A 19,469-nucleotide genomic window follows, 5' to 3' on the forward strand; every position below is an offset into this window, starting at 1 on the left:
GTTTATCAGTAGAGTCCCATTTTTGTAAAAATATTTCTTCGTTTGTCAGTAGAGTTCCTTTTTTGTAAAAATATTTCCTGCTCGTCAGTAGAGTTCTCTTGCTTGTAAAAAAATATTTTAAGAAATTCTAATTTGCTTGTCATAGTCCTTATTCTTGAAGAAATATTTCCTGCTAGTTAGTAGTCTCTTTTCTGTATAAATAATTAAAAAAAAAACAATTCTAATTTGCTCGTCAGTAGAGTCCCTTTCTATATAAAAAAAAAATATTTCAAGTAATTCTAATTTACTCGTCGGTAAAGTCCCTTTTTCTGTATAAATATTTCCAAAGGAATTCCAGTTTACTCATCTTTCCTGCAAAAATGTCTTGAAAAAATCTAGTTTGCTCGTCAGTAGAGTCCTTTTTCAGAGTATATATTTTCCCCTAACCTTTCTCCAGAGTCTCCTTTGTACCCCGTATTATTTTTGTCTAATGCATTTTAGATTGCTCGTTAGTAGAGTCCCTTTTTTGCATTTTCATAAATATTTCTCAAACAAAACTAGTTTGATAGTCAGTAGAGTCTTTTTTCTGCATAAATATCTTGAAAATATCTACGTTGCTTGTCAATAGAGTATCTTAGTCAGTATAGTCCCATTTCTTGTAATAATATTTTTTGGTCGTCAGTAGAGTCCATTTTCTGTATAAATATTTTCTAAAAAAAAATTCTAGGTTGCTCGTCAGTTTTTTTCTGCATAAATATCTTGAAAAAAAAACTATTTTGCTCGTCAGTGGAGTCCCTTTTCAGACAAATATATAAATATTTACCCTTACACTTTCCCTGAATTTTCTTTGTACCCAGTGTTAATTTTGTCTAATACATTTTAGGTTGCTCGTCAGTAGAGTCTCTTTTCTGTATAAATGATTATAAAAATAGTTTGCTCGTCAGTAGAGTCCCTTCTTCAAAAATCGTAAAAACTTATAAACTAAAAAATTACTATTTTTCTACTTTCATTTTACTACACTCTGTTGTTTTTTCCTCTTTTGTTTTTAGTTTTTGAAGTAAAACTTCTTTAGGCGCGATATGGGTGTAAAAATTTCTTTAGGCTACACGGGTGTAAATCCGTACAAATGCAACGAAAACGCCAACGTGTAGTTGAACACTACGACGCCGTAAGCGCTGATGTCGCGAGTATCCACTCCCGTCATGTCATGCGTAAGTCGAGCGCTAAACCCTATATGAACTTGCATTAATTGAATCACGTTTTTTTTACAAAAGAAGAGGTTGCTGTATTATGTCCTCATGGAATAAGACTTTTCTTAGAGAATAAATGTATCATGGAATATAATAAATTTATACTGAATCTCGTTGAAGACAAAATAATATCTATTGCCACGGATATTTGTGTAGGTTGCCATGCGACATATCAACAATCATACATTCGTCAACAGTTTCACAAAAATCGGTTATTGATACCGGGGGTTTGCCGTATGAAATAATTTTAGTTCTGAATAAATTTTACATAATAACAACTAATATTGATGTAAGTGATGGCTTAGCTAATGGTTGTGTAGGAAAATTAGTGTACATAGAACGTGGCGATAATGATGAACTTCTACGTTTATGGTTTGAATTTCCTGGTAAGATAGGTAACAAAATAAGAAGAAAGCTGCACATCATATTCAAACTCTTAATATCAGTAGGACAGCTGTGCCGATTCTCAGGAAATCTTCATCTATTCCAATGAATAGAAATAAAATCATATTTGTCAAAAGAAATCATTTTCCTTTAGTGTCTGCTTGTGCACTCACAATACACAAATCACAAGGTGGTACTTTTGATAAAATTGTATATGAATACAATAAAACACATAATCAGCAGCTTCTATATGTTGCATTATCACGAGTTACCAGCATTAATGGATTGTTCATCATTTCTAAAACAACGACAAAAAATTTTATTATGGAAGAAAACGGCCAGCAGGATTAATGGACTTAAAAACTGAATTCCAAAGACTTTCAACTTGTAGATTAATAACACAAGAAGAAAAATTGAGTGAGATAATAAGTTTGAACGGCATTTCATTGCTTTCCTTTAACTGCCAAAGTTTACGAGCTCATTTGCCTGATCTGCAAGATAAAGTGCTACAACGTTGTACGTTTTTGTTATTTTCGGAAACTTGGATTAATAATGAAGAACGAATTAATATTCAGAACTATTACTGCGTTACTCAATACAAACGATCAAACTCAAGAGCAGGTGGTGTAGCTGTCTAATGTCTATCATTCATGTTCAGATACTCTTCATAATGCGACTCCTTTGCAGTTTCTTGCGCCAACGATATTACTGTATATTCCTAATGAAATTACACAAGTAGGTGATATTGCAGTTGTCCGCTGTATGAACACACAGAATCAAACATTGATTATAGTCGTCCTTTAAATTTCTCCCAATAAAAACATATCAAATATTATTGAATTGAACATCAGCAGTTACTTCATTTTTCTAATGAGGGTGCAAAACTTTTAAACACTAATCACAACGAGATACCATTAATTCTTGCTGGAGATTTCAATGTCAATTTTCGTTCAGAAGAATCTCAACCATTAATTGATTTTTTAAATAATAAATTTAATTTAACGATGAATAATTCTCCATTTGATTCAACCACAAGATATGGCACGACTATTGATGCAGTTTTCTCCAGAAATGTACATAGTTTACAAAGCAAAATTTATGTCTCTCATTTTAGTTATCACAAACCTATTATATCATATATGAAATATGATAGCAATTAATCTATCGTTGTTGTTTTAAACTGTGTTATTGATGTTATGTGATTATTAATAAATGATTTTTAAAATTCAAATATGATGTTTTTTTATTAACTTCCCGTAGGGTAAGTTATTGTAATGGGCCGAAAATCGGAATTGAAAATTTTTACATTTCTCGACGTTTTGAAGGTTTCTGAACGTTTTGGCATACCTCAGAAAAAATGGATGTGTGTGTGTGTGTGTGTGTGTGTGTGTGTGTATGTATGTATGGATACAAATTTTCGTCCACGTTTTCGGGCGTACGGATCAACCGATTTGAATGGTTTAAAAAACATTCGATTCCTATTAATAAGGAGAAGAGCTGATTAGTTTTTGGCAAAGACAGGTCCAGCAGTTACGGAGATAAGGAGCAAAGAGTGCAGAAAATAGAAATCGAGTTTTTGAGAGAACGGAGCATCCGATTTGGATGATCTAAAAAACATTCCATTAGTAATGATTGGGAGAAAGGGTTATTAGTTTTTCGCAAAGGCAGGCCCAGCCATTTCGGAGATACAGAGCTAAATGTACAAAAAATGGCAGTTTTTGAGAGAACTAAGCGTCCGATTCAATTGATTCAAAGAACTTTCTGCTTGTCTTAACAAAATAATTGATTTTGGAAAAATAAATTTTGTACAATTTTTTTTTTTTTTTTTTTTTTAAATTTTTTGTAAATTTTTTGTATATCGAAAATAATTCAGATTTTATTTTTAATTCTGACTATAGTTCTAATATACTTTAAACAAATAATTTCAACTCTGCAATTCAGTTTATATAATTATTATAAATATTAGACAATAATACAATATTTATAATAATCTATTTGAAAACATTCAATATTCCTCGAACGTTTCGTTACGGTACGGGAAGTTCCAGCAATTTGCCTTAAGGCACGATGCCACCCACCCCACTAGTTTTTATCTTAATTGTCTACTCATACAATATTAAAAGTTTTACTTCAATCGCGTGTGATCCTTACGCGCACTCTTTTTTTTTTTAATATATTAGCTCTAGTAGATACGCTACTGGGGCTATCTATTAGTTTGTAAACAACTCAGCATTCTTTGCTTAATGTAATAATATATACAGATTCCAGAATAAAATTAAAATTTGAAAAAAAATCTACTAAAACTTACTTTTCCCTGTTCTCTATAAAATGCTTCCAGGTCACATGTCTACCCAATGGTGTCAAAACAATACTGTACAAGGGCCTGATTGTACTTTCAATTTGGACCTCAGATAATAGAAAATCTAAGGCCTTTTCCAACAATTCTGCTGACTGGAGTTTGCCGAAACAATACAGGATCTCTGTTCTATAAAGGAAACATAAGTATATTATATATTTACTAGCTGACCCGGCAAACATTGTTTTGCAAAGTAAGGTATATATTCTAAACAATTTCTAGAGAATCAAAAATATTAATACTTCAAGTGTATAAGGATGTGCTGTTTGAATGATATATACAATGAGGTATTATAAAAACAATAAACCCCGTTAGTTTGTCTATATTTTGTCAATACATTCAAACTGAAAGTTTTATACACTTTCTTTAGAAAACATGGTATAATCTAATCCAAGGGGTTTATTGGCAATCCAAGTCTTTTTTGTTCTTTCGACTTCTTGATTACATTTCAAGATTTTCAGATTTTTTTTGGATTCTGGATTTTGTGTATAATTGTAAATAATACTACTGAGTTTATACAAAATTTTCAAATTTCTGCAAGGAAAGATAGAAAATGAATTAAGTATTTCTGAATTTTTTGAAAAGTTTCAAGTAACATTCGACGAAAGTAAATTTAATAAAAAGTAAATATGTAGAGCAGGGCGAGACACAAAGGTCCATTTGAACTTTGAGAAAATATAAACTAGATTGTAAAAACCAAAACAATTACATCATAACATATAACAAATTTCAAACAAACAATTATCTGACAACGTTCAGTAAAACTGCCAGCTACTTCATCATTGTAGAAATGTGCTTTTTTGCTGTCTTTCAAAAATTTGTTTTAAACTTGGAACGGCCAGGTGGCAAACAGGTTTAATGTCTTATTTTAATTTTACAGACACAATTTTTTAAGGTATTTTTCAAAATAATTACATTTTTAACTAATGCTAAAAAACTGCCAACGGTAGGAAATACTTTTATTATAGATTTTCAAAAATTACCGTTTATCTCCCGATAGCAAAGTCATAAGAATCAAGGTTATAGCTGGTTATACATCTTTTTCCCTCTACTTTCAAATATTGTTGGTAAACAGTGCTTAACTTTACTGGTTTTTGACACATAGGTCCTTCCGCACCTTTTCAACCCCGGACCTTCAAATATTTCAATCTATTCTTCGATAAATTCTGGTAAATTATAACTGGGAAAATGTTATTTGACAAAATGTCCAAATAAAATAAAATGATCGATACCAAATTTAGGTTCTGAATTCAAATAAGATAAATAAAAAATAATATAACCTAGAAAATGTTTTATAAATACCAATGAGTATATAATTATACAAATGAGATCTTTCAGAGTACCGTGTTTGAGAAAAATATGCCAAAAAGTGCATTTTCATATTAACATTTTAAAAAAGTTTATATTTTGAGTTTCTAGTAACACTTGCGATCCGTTTAATAACGTTTTTGTATATAAATATAACTACAAACAAACTACTTACTACAATTCAGTCATAATTAAATAATATTCACGTAAAACATCCTAATAAACATAATTGAACATCATCTGTTGAAAACGTTTGACATTTGACGTATTAGCCACCATCCATTGTTTTATTCAAAATACGCTTCTACAAAAATTTTCAAATTAAAAATGTAAAGTTTCTACGCAAATTTGAAAAAATATCCCACCTTTTCGACAACCTCCTACTGAATAGCGCGAATTTTTCAAGACTAAGACTGGCCAAATCGGTTTAGCCGTTTTCGAGTTTTAGCGGATCATTTTATAGAGAGCTCCATTTTTATATATAAGATATAGTAGTGTGTAGAAGATTTTTTTATCCATTACCTTAAATTATCATCGTCCTTGGCCTGTCGATACATTTCAACGAAGGCATGATAATCGTCTTCTTCGCCCTTTATCATGGCAGCATAAAAACAAGGTGTCCAGAGATCAGATTGCATTTTGCATGGCCCTTTGACATGCTCCTGAAATCTAAAAAAATAATTCACCCTTGATTGTCCATTTATAGTATTTTTATATTACCACTTACCTCTTGTGTCCTTCACAAATAGATTCCTGGTCACCAAATTGCACCAACGAGGACAGTATCAAATTCGACATAAACTTGTTCTGCGGACTTTCGTTAAAGGACAGATTCCATTTTACATTTGGCTTGATTTTGTTCATGATTTTCAATGCAAACGTGTTGAATTTTTCCAAAAGTTTGGTGTTGGTCATCATTTCCCAAAGTTTTATTAGGCAGTTCAAAATGCAACACCAGACTGTGTACTCGTCTTCATCGATGTAGGATTCCATGAAACTCATTACCTGGGAGAGAAAATTATCAATATAACTAGTGGTGTATGGCATCGTGCCTTAAGGCAAATTGCTGGAACTTCCCGAACCGTAATGAAATATTCGAGAAATTTTCAACGTTTTCAAATATATTATTACAAATAATGTAACTTTCATTATTTTTGCTATCTTGTTATATCTGAGCAAATCAAATGTAAATCATAAATCAATTCATCTCCAGAACATTAACTATCGTCATTTCATTTCGAATTCACTTTCAGAAAAAAATAGTTGCCTAATTTGCACAAAATTGAAAAAGTGCTCCCGTATAGTCACAGTCTAAACGCATTTGCAAATAATTCTGTGCGACATTTTCACTTAGACCGTGCTTAGCTTGGCGGCATTTTCACATTTTCCAATATATATTCTCACATAAACAGTCTAAACGCACTTGGGTAAATATTTGTGTTATAATTTGTGTAAAAACCCGAGTGGCGCTTATATGTGCTTAGCCTGGGTCATTTTTTGAGTTTCTAATTCAAAATTACAAAAATATTTTATGAAAAACAAAATTAGTAACAATTTTTTTCCAAAAGCAATTATTTTGTTGAAACAAGCAAAAAGTTCTCTGAATCATTTAAATCGGACGCTTAGTTCTCTCAAAAACTGCCATTTTTTACATTTAGCTCTGCATTTTCAAAACCGCTGTGCCTACCTTTACCAAAAACTAACTACCACTTTTCCCCGTCATTACGAACTGAATGTTTTTTGAATCATACAAATCGGATGATCCGTTCTGTCAAAAACTCGATTTCTATTTTCTGCACTCTTTACTTCATATCTCCGTAACGGCTGAACCTGCCTTTGCCAAAAACTAATCCGCACATCTCCCTATTAATAGGAATCGAATGTTTTTTAAACAATTCAAATCGGTTGATCCGTGCGTCCGAAAACGTGGACGAAAAAATACGGACGTACAAAACAACACACACATCCATTTAGTTTCTGAGGTATGCCAGTAAAATGTTCAGAAACCTTCAGAACGTCGAGAAATGCAAAAAAATTCATTTTCGATATTCGGCCCAAATACTATAACTACTAATGTTCGTTGAAGTCCAAAGATGGTTCTTACGGCAAGAAAAAATCGAATAATTGCCGGAAAACCCCTAAAAACAGCCCTTTTCTTTTTCTCATACAAACGTTTTCTAACTAAAACGTAGAATCAATTTGAGCTTTATTGCTATTATATAAAGGTCATATTAAATTACAAGCACTCACTGTATACTCCTTCTAAACGATTATGCGGATTTTGATAAATCTTTCTAAAGTTTGTTAAGGAAATTTTCTAGGATGTATTTGATTATTATAAAGTTCTGGAATGTATATGCAATATTGTAGAAATTAATCGAAAAAATTGCAAGAAACGGCATGTCATTGTTTGCATTGAAAACAAATGAAAACTATCATCTGCCAAAAATTTCAATTTACTCATGAACCTAGACAATATTAGAATATGTATAATAAATTTATGATTATGAATAAGAAAAAAGAAAAGTCTACATGATTATTGCCAAAAAGCAGCTGAGATGTGTCAGAAATTAAAATAATATAAAATACAGTATATGTATGACAGATTGAATGATATGCATATGAACAAATATGACAAATTAATTCACTTAAAATATGAAATTAAGTATTAATCAGGGCCGGACCTACCTTTAATGCGATGCATGCGAAAAATACGAGCGCACGCCTTAGGGGGCGCCAACACAAGATTCGGATATTAAATTTTCAAAATAGTTTTTTTTTTCAATATATAATTTCTTTGCATCTTTTACTAATCTTTCCACAATATTTTTTAACGTAAAAATTTCACTTTATAACAACAAATGGGAAAGTAAAGATGAATACATACAATTCGGCCCTCACGATATCGATTAAGAGAAGTTTAAGATGCAATTTTGGATATCTTAAGTAATAAATAATGAAATTAATTTAATCCAACATGAAGTACCAGTGAAATGCTATGGTTATGGTTATGTAATACCATTTAAAAGACTTCAATTTCCAATATAGTGTGATAACTGAGACTCATCATTTTATTTAAATCAGTTCTGCATTTAACATCGCTCATATTATAAATGTATATGCATTTTGGCGTAAAGAGTAATTTAATAAACGATAATTATTATTTTTAGGTAAACGGCAAATATTAGTATATTATAATAAAAAATGGTAGACATGGGTACAGGACAACGTCTGTCGGGTCACCTAGTTAATATAATGAATTAAGTTCGTGTAACTTGCCCTAAGGCTAAATTTACCTGTGTCATGGGCATGTAACCGGCTCTGGAATTGGCGTAGACATCATTCAGAATGTTGAATCTATCCAGGGCGTGTAGTTGTTGACACTTTATTGCTTTTTTAAGCTAAAAAAACAAACAAAATATATCAAAACCTAGGGGTAAATTTACGTGCTAAAACAAGTGGCGCCATCAATGGAGTCGGAAAACAATTAAAATTAAAGTAGTAGCAATTAGACAGTGTTTGCGATCTATGATGTTAAAAAACTGTTCCAATTGTTATTATATATTATTTCGAGGAATTATTGGATTATTAAAATTGTATTTATTATTACCTTTTCTAATTCCTCCGGTGTGTAAAGAATCCTATAGAAACCGACGGCTCCGGGGTTTAATTTAATCCATTCTCCGGCACCAACTCCGGGTAAACTTATGGTTAAACTTTCGCTGTCCATAATTGTGCTAATTACCGGCTAAAAATAAATAAAAACTAAAAAACCAATTTTCATATAAAATAGAAATGTTTTGCGAATGCTATGTTGAAAATCTATATAGCTGAACGATACATAAAGCCTAACTTCACGTATGTGTTCTTCACGTATGAGACGTCAGAAAGTTGCACTTATGATAAGACTGTTAGTTGATGTTTGTGCCATCTGGAGGTTAGGTTTTATGTGTAAAACGCCTGATTTCACAAATATAATATTTCTATTTTATCTAAGAATTTGTTTTTTTTTATTTTTTTAATTTGTTAGGTGTTTAATATTATTTGTTTGTCGGTCGAGTCTTATTTAATTTTTAGATTTTTTTCTAAATTTTCTCGTTAGTAGAGTTCTTTTTATAATTTTTCCTGAATATCGTTTGTCAGTCAAGTTTTTTTATCTTTTACCAGAATTTTTCTGTCAGTACCGTCTTTTTACTATTTTTTCCTAAATTAAATTGTCAGTAGAGTCTTTTTATATATTTTTCTTATTAATATGTGCATCAGTAGAGTTTTTTTATATATTTTTTTTTCTAAATTTGCTCGTCAGTAGATTTCTTTTCACTATTTTGACTAATTTTGCTCGTCAGTAGAGTCCCTTTTAACATTTTTTTTTATTTGCTCGTCAGTAAAGTCCTTTTTACTATTTTATTCTAAATTAGCTCATCAGTAAAGTTCCTTTTTCTTTTTAGCTGAACTTGCTCGTCAGTAGAGTCTTTTTTACTGTTTTTCTCTAAATTTGGTCGTCAGTAGAGTTCTTTTCACTACTTTTAGCTGAATTTGTTCGTCAGTATAGTTCTTCTTACTATTTTGTTCTAAATTTGCTCGTCAGTAGAGTTCTTTTTATCAATTTTTTTTGAATTTGCTCATAAGTAGAGTCCTTTTCACTATTTTTTTTTATTTGCACGTCAGTAGAATTTGTTTTATTTTTTCTATATTTGCTAGTCAGTAAAATTGTCTTTATATTTTTTTTCTGAAATCGTTGGTCAGTTTCTTTTTATCATTTTTTTTTCAATTTGCTTGTCAGTAGAGTCTTTTTTACATTATTTTTTTCTAATTTTGCTCGTCAGTAGAATCCTTTTCACTATTTTTGCTAAATTTGCAAGTCAGTAGAGAATTTTATATTTTTTTCTAAACTTGCTTGTCAGTAGAGTTCTATTTTTAACCAACAAGATCAAAATCAAGTTTGCTCGTCAGTAGAGTCCTTTTTAACGGTTTTTTCTTAATTTGCTCGTCAGTAAAGTTCATTTTATTTTGTTCTCTAAATTTGCTCGTCAGTCGAATTGTTTTTATTGTTTTTTTTTTTGAAATCGTTGGTCAGTAAAGTTATTTTTATCTTTTAGTTACTTGTTCTTCAGTAAAGTTTTTTTACATTATTTTTTTCTAACTTTGTTCGTCAGTAGAGTTCTTTTCATTATTATTTCCTAAGTTTGCTAGTTAGTATAGTCCTTTTTAAGATTTTTACTAAATTTGGTGGCCAGATTTTTTTTCTGAGTGATCAGGCGTATTTTACATATAAACAATAAGCAAGAAATAATGGTATAACAAAATTTTCAAACTTTCTTCCTTTCGAATGCGATTTTAAGGATATTTAAGGTGTTAGTGTTGTAGATGTAGAGAAATATTGTAGACAATTTAATTTTCAATAAATTTGTCAAATATGAAATTTATGCTAGACAAAAAGTTTAGAAGTTACACAAAATTTAAAAAAACAAATGCACAACAAGCTAAGAATAAATTTCTAGTTCTAGGAACGATTTTAATATACAATTCAATTTGGTGCAAATTTACCAAATATACAATTTTGCAAAATTTTATAAAAAAATGTTGTATTATTTTTACCTCGTTTGGACACGATTCCGCCAAAATGGAGATGGGTAAATCCAAATATCACCATTCGGATCCTTACTGCCATCGTGCATAAATTTTGTTTGGGTTATGGTCAGAACTCGCGTGTCATTGCACATCTTAGAAGTTATCGTCAAGATTGGGAAACCGACACGATTTGCCCAGGTATCCATCAGAGTACCTGATAAAAAAATAAAAAAATCATAAAAATAATATATTCTTGAAAATTTTTGAAGTACCAAATAAATTAATATTTTTTTTTTAATTTTTTTTATTTTTTACCAATGGCCATTCCGCTGACTTCGTCAAAAACGTTCCAGACGTCTCTCGTTTCGCAAGTGCTATATTTGAATCGATGCAAAAACAAATTGGCACTTTGCCTAAATAATTGGTCGCCAATTTGATGTTTGATCATTCGCAAAACGACTGCGCCCTTTAAGGGCGTGCTCATGCTGTCCGAGGTGTACTGTTCCAGGCTCAAATCGTCTAAAAATAATAAAAAATAATAAAAAATATTAAATGGATATATTTATAGCAACCTAAAAAATGTGTGTCTCGTGAAAAAAATATATATTTATTGTCTATAAATTCATTGACTTAAGTAAAGATTTAATAATGCTCCGAATTAGCTCCAAAATCAAGCATATGGCGTTGTCACCGTTAGGAGGCGCCACGATTAAAACAGGGTAAAATAAAAAAAAATGCGTTTCTGGGTATGTGACTGATGTCAAAAATAAATAATAACCATTTCAGATACAAATGATGTATCATACTAAAATTTCAGCTCAATCCGTGCAGAACTTTCTGAGTTTTTCAATCTTACAAAATAAAATGTATGTATGTATGTGCGGATACAATTTTTCATGAACATAATGATTTGAATGATTCAAAAAGCATTCGATTCCTATTGATGAGGAAACGAGCTGATTACTTTTTCGCAGAGACAGGGCCTGTAGTATCGGAGATATGAAGCAAAAAGTGCAGAAAATGGAAATTCAGTGCCATAGGTGATGAAAAGAACTCTACTGACGAGCAAACAAAACAAACTCTACTGACGGGCAATTAAGAAAAAAAGATACAAAGGACTCTGCTGATAAGTAAATAGAGAAAAAAATATGATAAAGACTCTACTGACGAGCAAATATTAAAAAAAAGTTATGATAAGGACTCTACTGACGAGCAATTTCAGATAAAACAATAAAAGGTACTCTACTGACGAGCAAACTAGGGACAAAATGATAAAAAGGACTCTGCTGACAAGCAAACACAGAATTTTATTTTATTGTAGACAAAAAAGGACTACAGTGATAAGCAAATTTGAATTCATTCTAGAAGACAAGAAAGGAACTCTACTGACGAGCAAATAAAGCAAAAAATTGATAAAACTATTAGGAATAAAAAACCTTACTGGCGGGCAATATCAGAATTTTATTTCTTTGTGTATAAAAAAGAACTTGACTGACAAACAAACTTAATTTTAATTCAGATGATAAGAAAGGGTAAATTTGCAAAAAATGTTAAAAGGACTCTACTAACGAGCAATTTCAGAATTTTATTTCATTGTAGCGAAAAAATGGCTCTACTGACGAGCAAATTTAATTTTAACTCAGAAGACAAGAAAGGGATTCTATTGACGAGCAATTTCAGATTTTTATTTCATTGTAGACAAAAAAGGACACTACTGACGAGCAAACTCAATTTCAACACATATGACAAGAAAAGGATTCTACTGACGAGCAGATTTGGAAGAAATGTTAAAAGGACTCTACTGACGAGCAATTACAGATTTTTATTTCATTGTAGAGAAAAAAATGACTCTACTGACGAGCAAATTTAGTGTTAACCCAGAAGACAAGAAAGGGAATCTACTAACAAATAAGCAAATTAAGGAAAAATGATAAAAAGGACTCTACTTGTGAGCAAATTAAAAAAAAAATGATGAAGAGGACTCTACTAACAAGCAATTTCAGTATTTTATTTCATTGTAGATAAACAAGAACTCTACAAAACACGCAAAGTTAATTTTAATCTAAAATACAAGACAGAAACTCTACTGACGAGCAAACTTTTTAGAAAAACGTAAAATGAACTCTACTGACAAACAAATTACGGACGGACAAACAAATGAAAAAAAATAATAGTCAATCTCATTGACGAAACAAATTCATAAAAATGGGAAAGGACTCTACTGACGAGCATATTAAAAAAATGGACTTCACTGACGAGCAATTTTAGATTTTTAATTAATTTAGGACGAAAAGACTCTACTGACGAGCAAACTTTATTTCTAGAAGACACGAAATAAATCTACTCACAAGCAAATTTAGAAAAAATGTTAAAAGAACTCTACTGACAAGCAAATTAAGAAAAAAGTGGTTCAAAGAACTATAGTGAAGATTTAAAAAAATGCAATAAAGACTCTATTGATAATTGACAAACAATTCATAAACAATATAACAATATTGAATGATTCGAAAAATATTTCACTTTATTGTTGGCTTAAACATTACTAGGAAGGCAGGTCCAGAAGTTTCGGAGATCTAATAAAAAAAGTAAAAAAATCCATTTGGTGATAAAAAATGATCTTTGGAATTTATGATACTTATTATTTAAAAAAAAAAAAAAAAAAAAAAAAAAAAATTTACATGGATCAAACAAATCGAATAATTAAAAAATATTTCAAAATTAGTTAACATTAATGACACGTAAAATGATTTATTTTAATGAAAATTCAAAATATATTAAATTTATTACCTGGGGGCGAAGCATCTATGGCCAATCCATAAACCAGAACAAAATTTAGGAATTTTGACATCCATTCGTACTCTGGATACAGTTCAAGGCAACAGTACGTTTGCAAAAATATAGCAAAACCTAAAAAAAATTACCAAAACATCATTATTACAAAAAGAAATATTTTTTTCTATTATTAAGTAACCTCTTTGATCCAATTATCGTTCCATCATCGTTCCACCAATTCCTAGTAACCAGATCTCCGAACCACAAATGAGCTATTTCATGCGCCATAATTAGGTACAGACTTCTTATATCATTTGCTGTTGAATTTCTGTCGACCAAAAGTCCGGCTTCTCTGAAACAAATAAATGGAACTAGTTGTAAGTGGCATTTTGCCTTCCCTATATGTATACGTAATCAACTTTATCAATAACAAATGAGATTCTGATGTTTAATGCACACTTCTAATGCATTTTTAGTAAACAAGCTTAAAGAAGTTTTACTTCAAAAAATATTAATGGTTACTTTTATGGCATGTGGGGTATCGTTTGAAAGGTCTCAAACGAGTAGAAAACGATTTTCACAAAAAAATATTATATTGTGATAAAAACGTTATATACATATTGCAAAAAATATTGCAATGTAAAAATGTATTGATTTTTGCTTAATATTTGAGGTGCAAAACTTTTTTGTGATTTGCGTCCACAAAATATACACTTTTCACGAATTTGTTGCACATGAGTCTTAAGAAGTTTTACTTCAAAAATTTTTTATGGTATGTTTTATAGCATGTGGGGTATCGTTTGAAAGGTCTCAACGAGTAGAATGCAATTTTCATAAAAAAATATCATATTGTGATAAAAACGTTATATACATATTGCAAGCAAAAATTAGAATGTTGAAATTTATTGATTTTGTCTTAACAATTGATGTGTAAAACCTTTTTATATCATTTTCGCCCACAAAATGTACACATATACAAATTTGTAGCATAGGAGTCTAAAGAAGTTTTACTTCAAAAATTTTTGCTGATACTTTTATGGCATGTGGGGTATCATTTGAAAGGTCTTTTTGAATACAACCCAAATAATGTAATAAATTTTTAAATTTGTGGTTAAAATTAAATATATCTACTCACGAACAAGTGATAAGTAAGAAGTTAACAAATGAGATTTAGATATTTAATGCGTTTGTAGTAAACGAGCTTAAAGAAGTTTTACTTCAAAAATTTTTGATGGTATGTTTTATGGCATGTGGGGTATCATTTAAATATTTAAAAGGTCTCGACGAGTACAATGCAATTTTCACTAAAAAATGATTATATTGTAATAAAAACGTTATATATATAATGCGAAAAATATTAGAATGTTAATTTTTATTTATTTTTGCTTAATACTTAAGGTGTAAAACTCGTTTATGTGATTTGCGTCAACAAAATATACACTTTTCACAAATTTGCAGCATAGGAGTCTAAAGAAGTTTTACTTCAAAAAATTTTGATGAAGTATTTTATGGCATGTGGGGTATCGTTTGAAAGCTCTCGATGAGTAGAATGCGATTTTTACAAAAAAAATGATTACATTGTGATAAAAACGTTATATATATATTGCAAAAAATATTATATTGGTAAAACTTATTAATTTTTTCTTAATAATTTAGGTATAAAATTTATTTATGTAATTTCTGTCAACAAAATGTACATTTATACAAATTTGTAGCATAGGAGTCTAAAAAAGTTTTACTTCAAAAATTTTTGCTGATACTTTTATTGCATGTGGGGTATCATTTAAAAGGTATTTTTGTATAGAATCCGATTTCTGACAAAAATTTCCAAATTTGTTTGATATTAAATAAGAATGTATCTACTCACGAACAAGTGATGAGTCCCCAATTCTCCATCGCCCCAACTCTAAAATCAGAAATCGTAACAATATCCAATTTGGGCAAAGGATATTTAACTCCTAAATAATCCTCAAAAAATTCCAACATCTTCACAGCCGCCTCCATGGCCAAATCGGCAAGAGACGTCAGACCAACTGGGGTATACACACGAATCTATAGGGGAAAAACTAGGTGTAAGTGGTATTTAAGAGTCTTAAGGCATTAAATTTGGCTATTCTTACCATGACATTGTCTCGGTTGAGTTGCTCCAGATATTCATACTGCCCGATGACAATTGCCAGAAGGTACGTGGACATTTTAGGAGTTTTGTGAAATGCGATGACTCTGCCATCTGGTGTCACTTCCTGGCATTTTGCTGGCATATTTGAAAGTGCTGTCACGGTTTCAGGAATTGTTAAGATAACCTCAAAAGTCGTTTTGTAACTTGGTTCGTCCATACAAGGAAAACACCATCTGTAAGAACCAAACAACAAAGGTTGCAGTAGTATCAGGCGTATTTTTTAAATTTCATAAATCATCTTCCTCCTACCTTGCCTTTTTCATTTCAAATTGAGTAGCAGCTCCAGGTCTTTTGGTGGTTCTATAAAATCCTGACAAATTATTATTGAGTACTCCGACAAAAAGAGTCTGCAGAACTGCTTTTCCTTTTTGTAAATGGTCCCTAAAAATAAATTTGACCCTTTCTTTTTTGGGGTCCATAAGGATTTTGCAAGGAATTGTGTCGCAGGGTGCATCTGCATAGTGCAAGTCTGCATACTCGAAAATAAGGTCGACGGAGTTTAGTTCTATGATGTTTACGCAGCCGACTATCTGGGGAAAAGAAAAAACAATTTTTTTAAACAAGAATGTGGTGTCATAGGTGCGTCCTGAAGAGCTCTTCAAAATTAGACATCATCGTACCACTAATCCCAATTATACCGTCAAATACATATAGGTTTAGAGTATTTTTGCAAGTTCAAAATTAAATTAGTCATAATTTGTATTATCAATTTTTTCACTTTATTTCATAGTAGATATATTCAAGTACGTTATGCCTAACTTGCAACACTCTAGTATCAACAGTACGACCTGAAGAGCTCGTTGAATATAAAACTAACTCTACTGAGTTTTTCAATACAAAACATTAATTTCCGTATATATTTTATTCGAGACCTATAAATTTATTTATTTATGTATTGTTTCTCAAAATAGATATATTAAAGTATAATATATTAAAATTTCAAAACTCTAGTGCCATCAGTACGTTCTGAAGAGCTCTTTAAAATCAGACATTCTCATACCACGGATTCCAATGATACCGACAAATACATATAGATTTAGAGTGCATTTATAAGTTCAATATTAAATTAATCAAAAATTTTATTCCGGGCTTATCAATTTTATTATCTTATATCATAGTAGACATATTCAAGTATATTATGCCTAAGTTACATCATTCTAGTACCAACTGTACGTCCTGAGGAGCTCGTTGAATTTAAAACTAACTCTACAGTGTTTTTCAAGACAAAACATTAATTTCCGTATATATTTTATTCAAGACCTATCGATTTTAGTATTGTATATCAAAGTAGACATATTGATGTAAAAAATACAAAAATTACAAAACTCTAGTGTTATCAGTACGCCCTGAAGAGCTCTTTAAAATTAGACATTCTCATACCACGGATTCCAATTATACCGTCATATACATATAGGTTTAAAGTGTTTTTGCAAGCTCAATATTAAATTAATCAAAATTTTTATTCCGGACATATCAATTTTATAATTTTATATCATAGTAGGCATATTCAAGTATAATATGCTTAATTTACAACACTCTAGTACCAACAGTACGTCCTGAAGAGCTCGTTGAATATAAAACTAACTATAATGTGCTTTTTTGAGACAAAGCATTAATTTCTGTATATATTTTATTCTACACCTATTGATTTGAGTACTGTTTATCAAAATAGATATATTGAAGTATAATATATTAAAATTTCAAAACTCTAGTGCCATCAGTACGTCCTGAAGAGCTCTTTAAAATCAGACATTCTCATACCACGGATTCCAATGATACCGACAAATACATATAGGTTTAGAGTGCATTTATAAGTTCAATATTAAATTAATCAAACATTTTATTCGGGCTTATCAATTTATTATCTTATATCATAGTAGAATATTCAAGTATATTATGCTAAGTTACATCATTCTAGTACCAACGTACGTCCTGAGGAGCTCGTTGAATTTAAAACTAACTCTACAGTGTTTTTCAAGACAAAACATTAATTTCCGTATATATTTTATTCAAGACCTATCGATTTAGTATTGTATATCAAAGTAGACATATTGATGTAAAAAATACAAAATTACAAAACTCTAGTGTTATCAGTACGCCCTGAAGAGCTCTTAAAATTAGACATTCTCATACCACGGATTCCAATTATACCGTCATATACATATAGGTTTAAAGTGTTTTGCAAGCTCAATATTAAATTAATCAAATTTTTATTCCGGACATATCAATTTTATAAATTTTATATCATAGTAGGCATATTCAAGTATAATATGCTTAATTTACAACATCTAGTACCAACAGTACGTCCTGAAGAGCTCGTTGAATATAAAACTAACTATAATGTGCTTTTTGCGAGACAAAGCATTAATTTCTGTATATATTTTATTCTACACCTATTGATTTAGTACTGTTTATCAAAATAGATGTATTGAAGTATAATATATCCAAAATTTCAAAACTCTAGTGCCATCAGTTCGGCCTGAAGAGCTCTTTAAATCAGACATTCTCATACCACGAATCTCAATGATACCGTCATATACATATAGGTTTGAAGTGTTTTTGCAAGTTCAATATTAAAATATCATAGTTTTTATTCTGGACTTAGCAATTTTATTACTTCATATCATAGTAGACATATTCAAGTAATTAAGCCTAAGTTGCATCATTCTAGTACCAACTGTACGTCCTGAGGAGCTCGTTGAATTTAAACTAACTTTACAGGTTTTTCAAGACAAAACCTCAATTTTCGTATATATTTTATTTATCGACCTATCGAATTTATATTGTATATCAAAATACGCATATTGAAGTACAAATACGGAAATTATAAAACTCTAGTACAACAGTACGCCCTGTAAGCTCTTCGAAACCAAACATCTATTTATACCAAACATCCCACAAGTACATATATGTTTAGTGTTGAATTAATTATAATTTTTACTCAGGCTTAGAATTTTAGGATATGGGTCATAGTATATATATTCAAGTATGACATGCCCAAATTCCAACATCATAGTGTCAACAATACGTCTGAAGAGCGTTGCGAATATAATAATGTCAAGTATACCAAACCATTATTTGTCTTGTTTCTTTAAGTAAAAGTATAGAGGCGTAAAGATCAATTTCAAATATTTTCTGACTAATTTATTTATTTACATTTATATATATATATATATATATATATATATATATATATATATATATGTGTATTAATATTATTATTTTACCTCAATAGTCATGAGACATTTCCCAGAAAATATAAATAAATCGAAATCAGGCTTCAAATCCAAAGTATAATGTTTTGGGACAATATTTGTAGGAAGTCTTTCGTCCTCCATATCTTGTTGTTATTGTTGAAAACTTTATTAACAATTAACACTAAATGATTTAGAATCATCACATTGTCATTTAAATAAATAATAATTAAGATTTGTATAAAAAGTCAAATGTATTTACACAAACTAGAACTCGTTAAAGGACGTGTCGCAAATGTCAATAGTTTTTGTTTTTTATTTAAAAATATTTGAAATAAAAATCTATTTGATATTTCAAACCGAAAGAATTTATCCAAAAATATTGATTTATTTAAATTTTTAGTGTATATGTTTTTTTCCCTAGTGCTAATTATTTATTTGATATTCTTGATTTATTTATATGTAATTTTTTATTT

At 30.2% G+C, this 19,469-nt stretch overlaps 2 protein-coding genes across 2 annotated transcripts in view; both read right to left on the reverse strand.

Annotated features, from left to right (window-relative positions):
* The window catches only part of LOC113384741, a 152,831-nt gene extending 146,966 nt beyond the window's left edge, over positions 1-5,865 (reverse strand). Inside the window, exons 1-2 of the mRNA XM_026622504.1 lie at positions 5,800-5,865; positions 3,922-4,098 (exon numbers count right to left, since the gene is read on the reverse strand). Coding sequence (XP_026478289.1) covers positions 3,922-4,098; positions 5,800-5,834 — 212 coding nt within the window. The 5' untranslated portion in view covers positions 5,835-5,865. The remainder of the gene's footprint in view (positions 1-3,921; positions 4,099-5,799) is intronic.
* A 7-nt stretch (positions 5,866-5,872) lies between these two features.
* LOC113386509 (puromycin-sensitive aminopeptidase-like) lies at positions 5,873-19,137 on the reverse strand. The gene is made up of 11 exons (XM_026624289.1): positions 19,027-19,137; positions 16,049-16,329; positions 15,741-15,972; positions 15,492-15,672; positions 13,636-13,755; positions 11,164-11,367; positions 10,876-11,062; positions 8,888-9,014; positions 8,574-8,678; positions 6,005-6,282; positions 5,873-5,939 (listed from the first exon to the last, which is right to left on the reverse strand). The coding sequence occupies exons 1-11, from the start codon at positions 19,135-19,137 to the stop codon at positions 5,873-5,875; spliced, it is 1,893 nt and encodes a 630-aa protein (XP_026480074.1).
* Between the last annotated feature and the right edge of the window lie 332 nt (positions 19,138-19,469).

The sequence above is a fragment of the Ctenocephalides felis genome, unplaced genomic scaffold, assembly GCF_003426905.1.
Source record: "Ctenocephalides felis isolate EL2017-DRISC unplaced genomic scaffold, ASM342690v1 CF-g0.4_SCAFFOLD_03571, whole genome shotgun sequence".
Classification (NCBI taxonomy): Eukaryota; Metazoa; Arthropoda; class Insecta; order Siphonaptera; family Pulicidae; genus Ctenocephalides; species Ctenocephalides felis.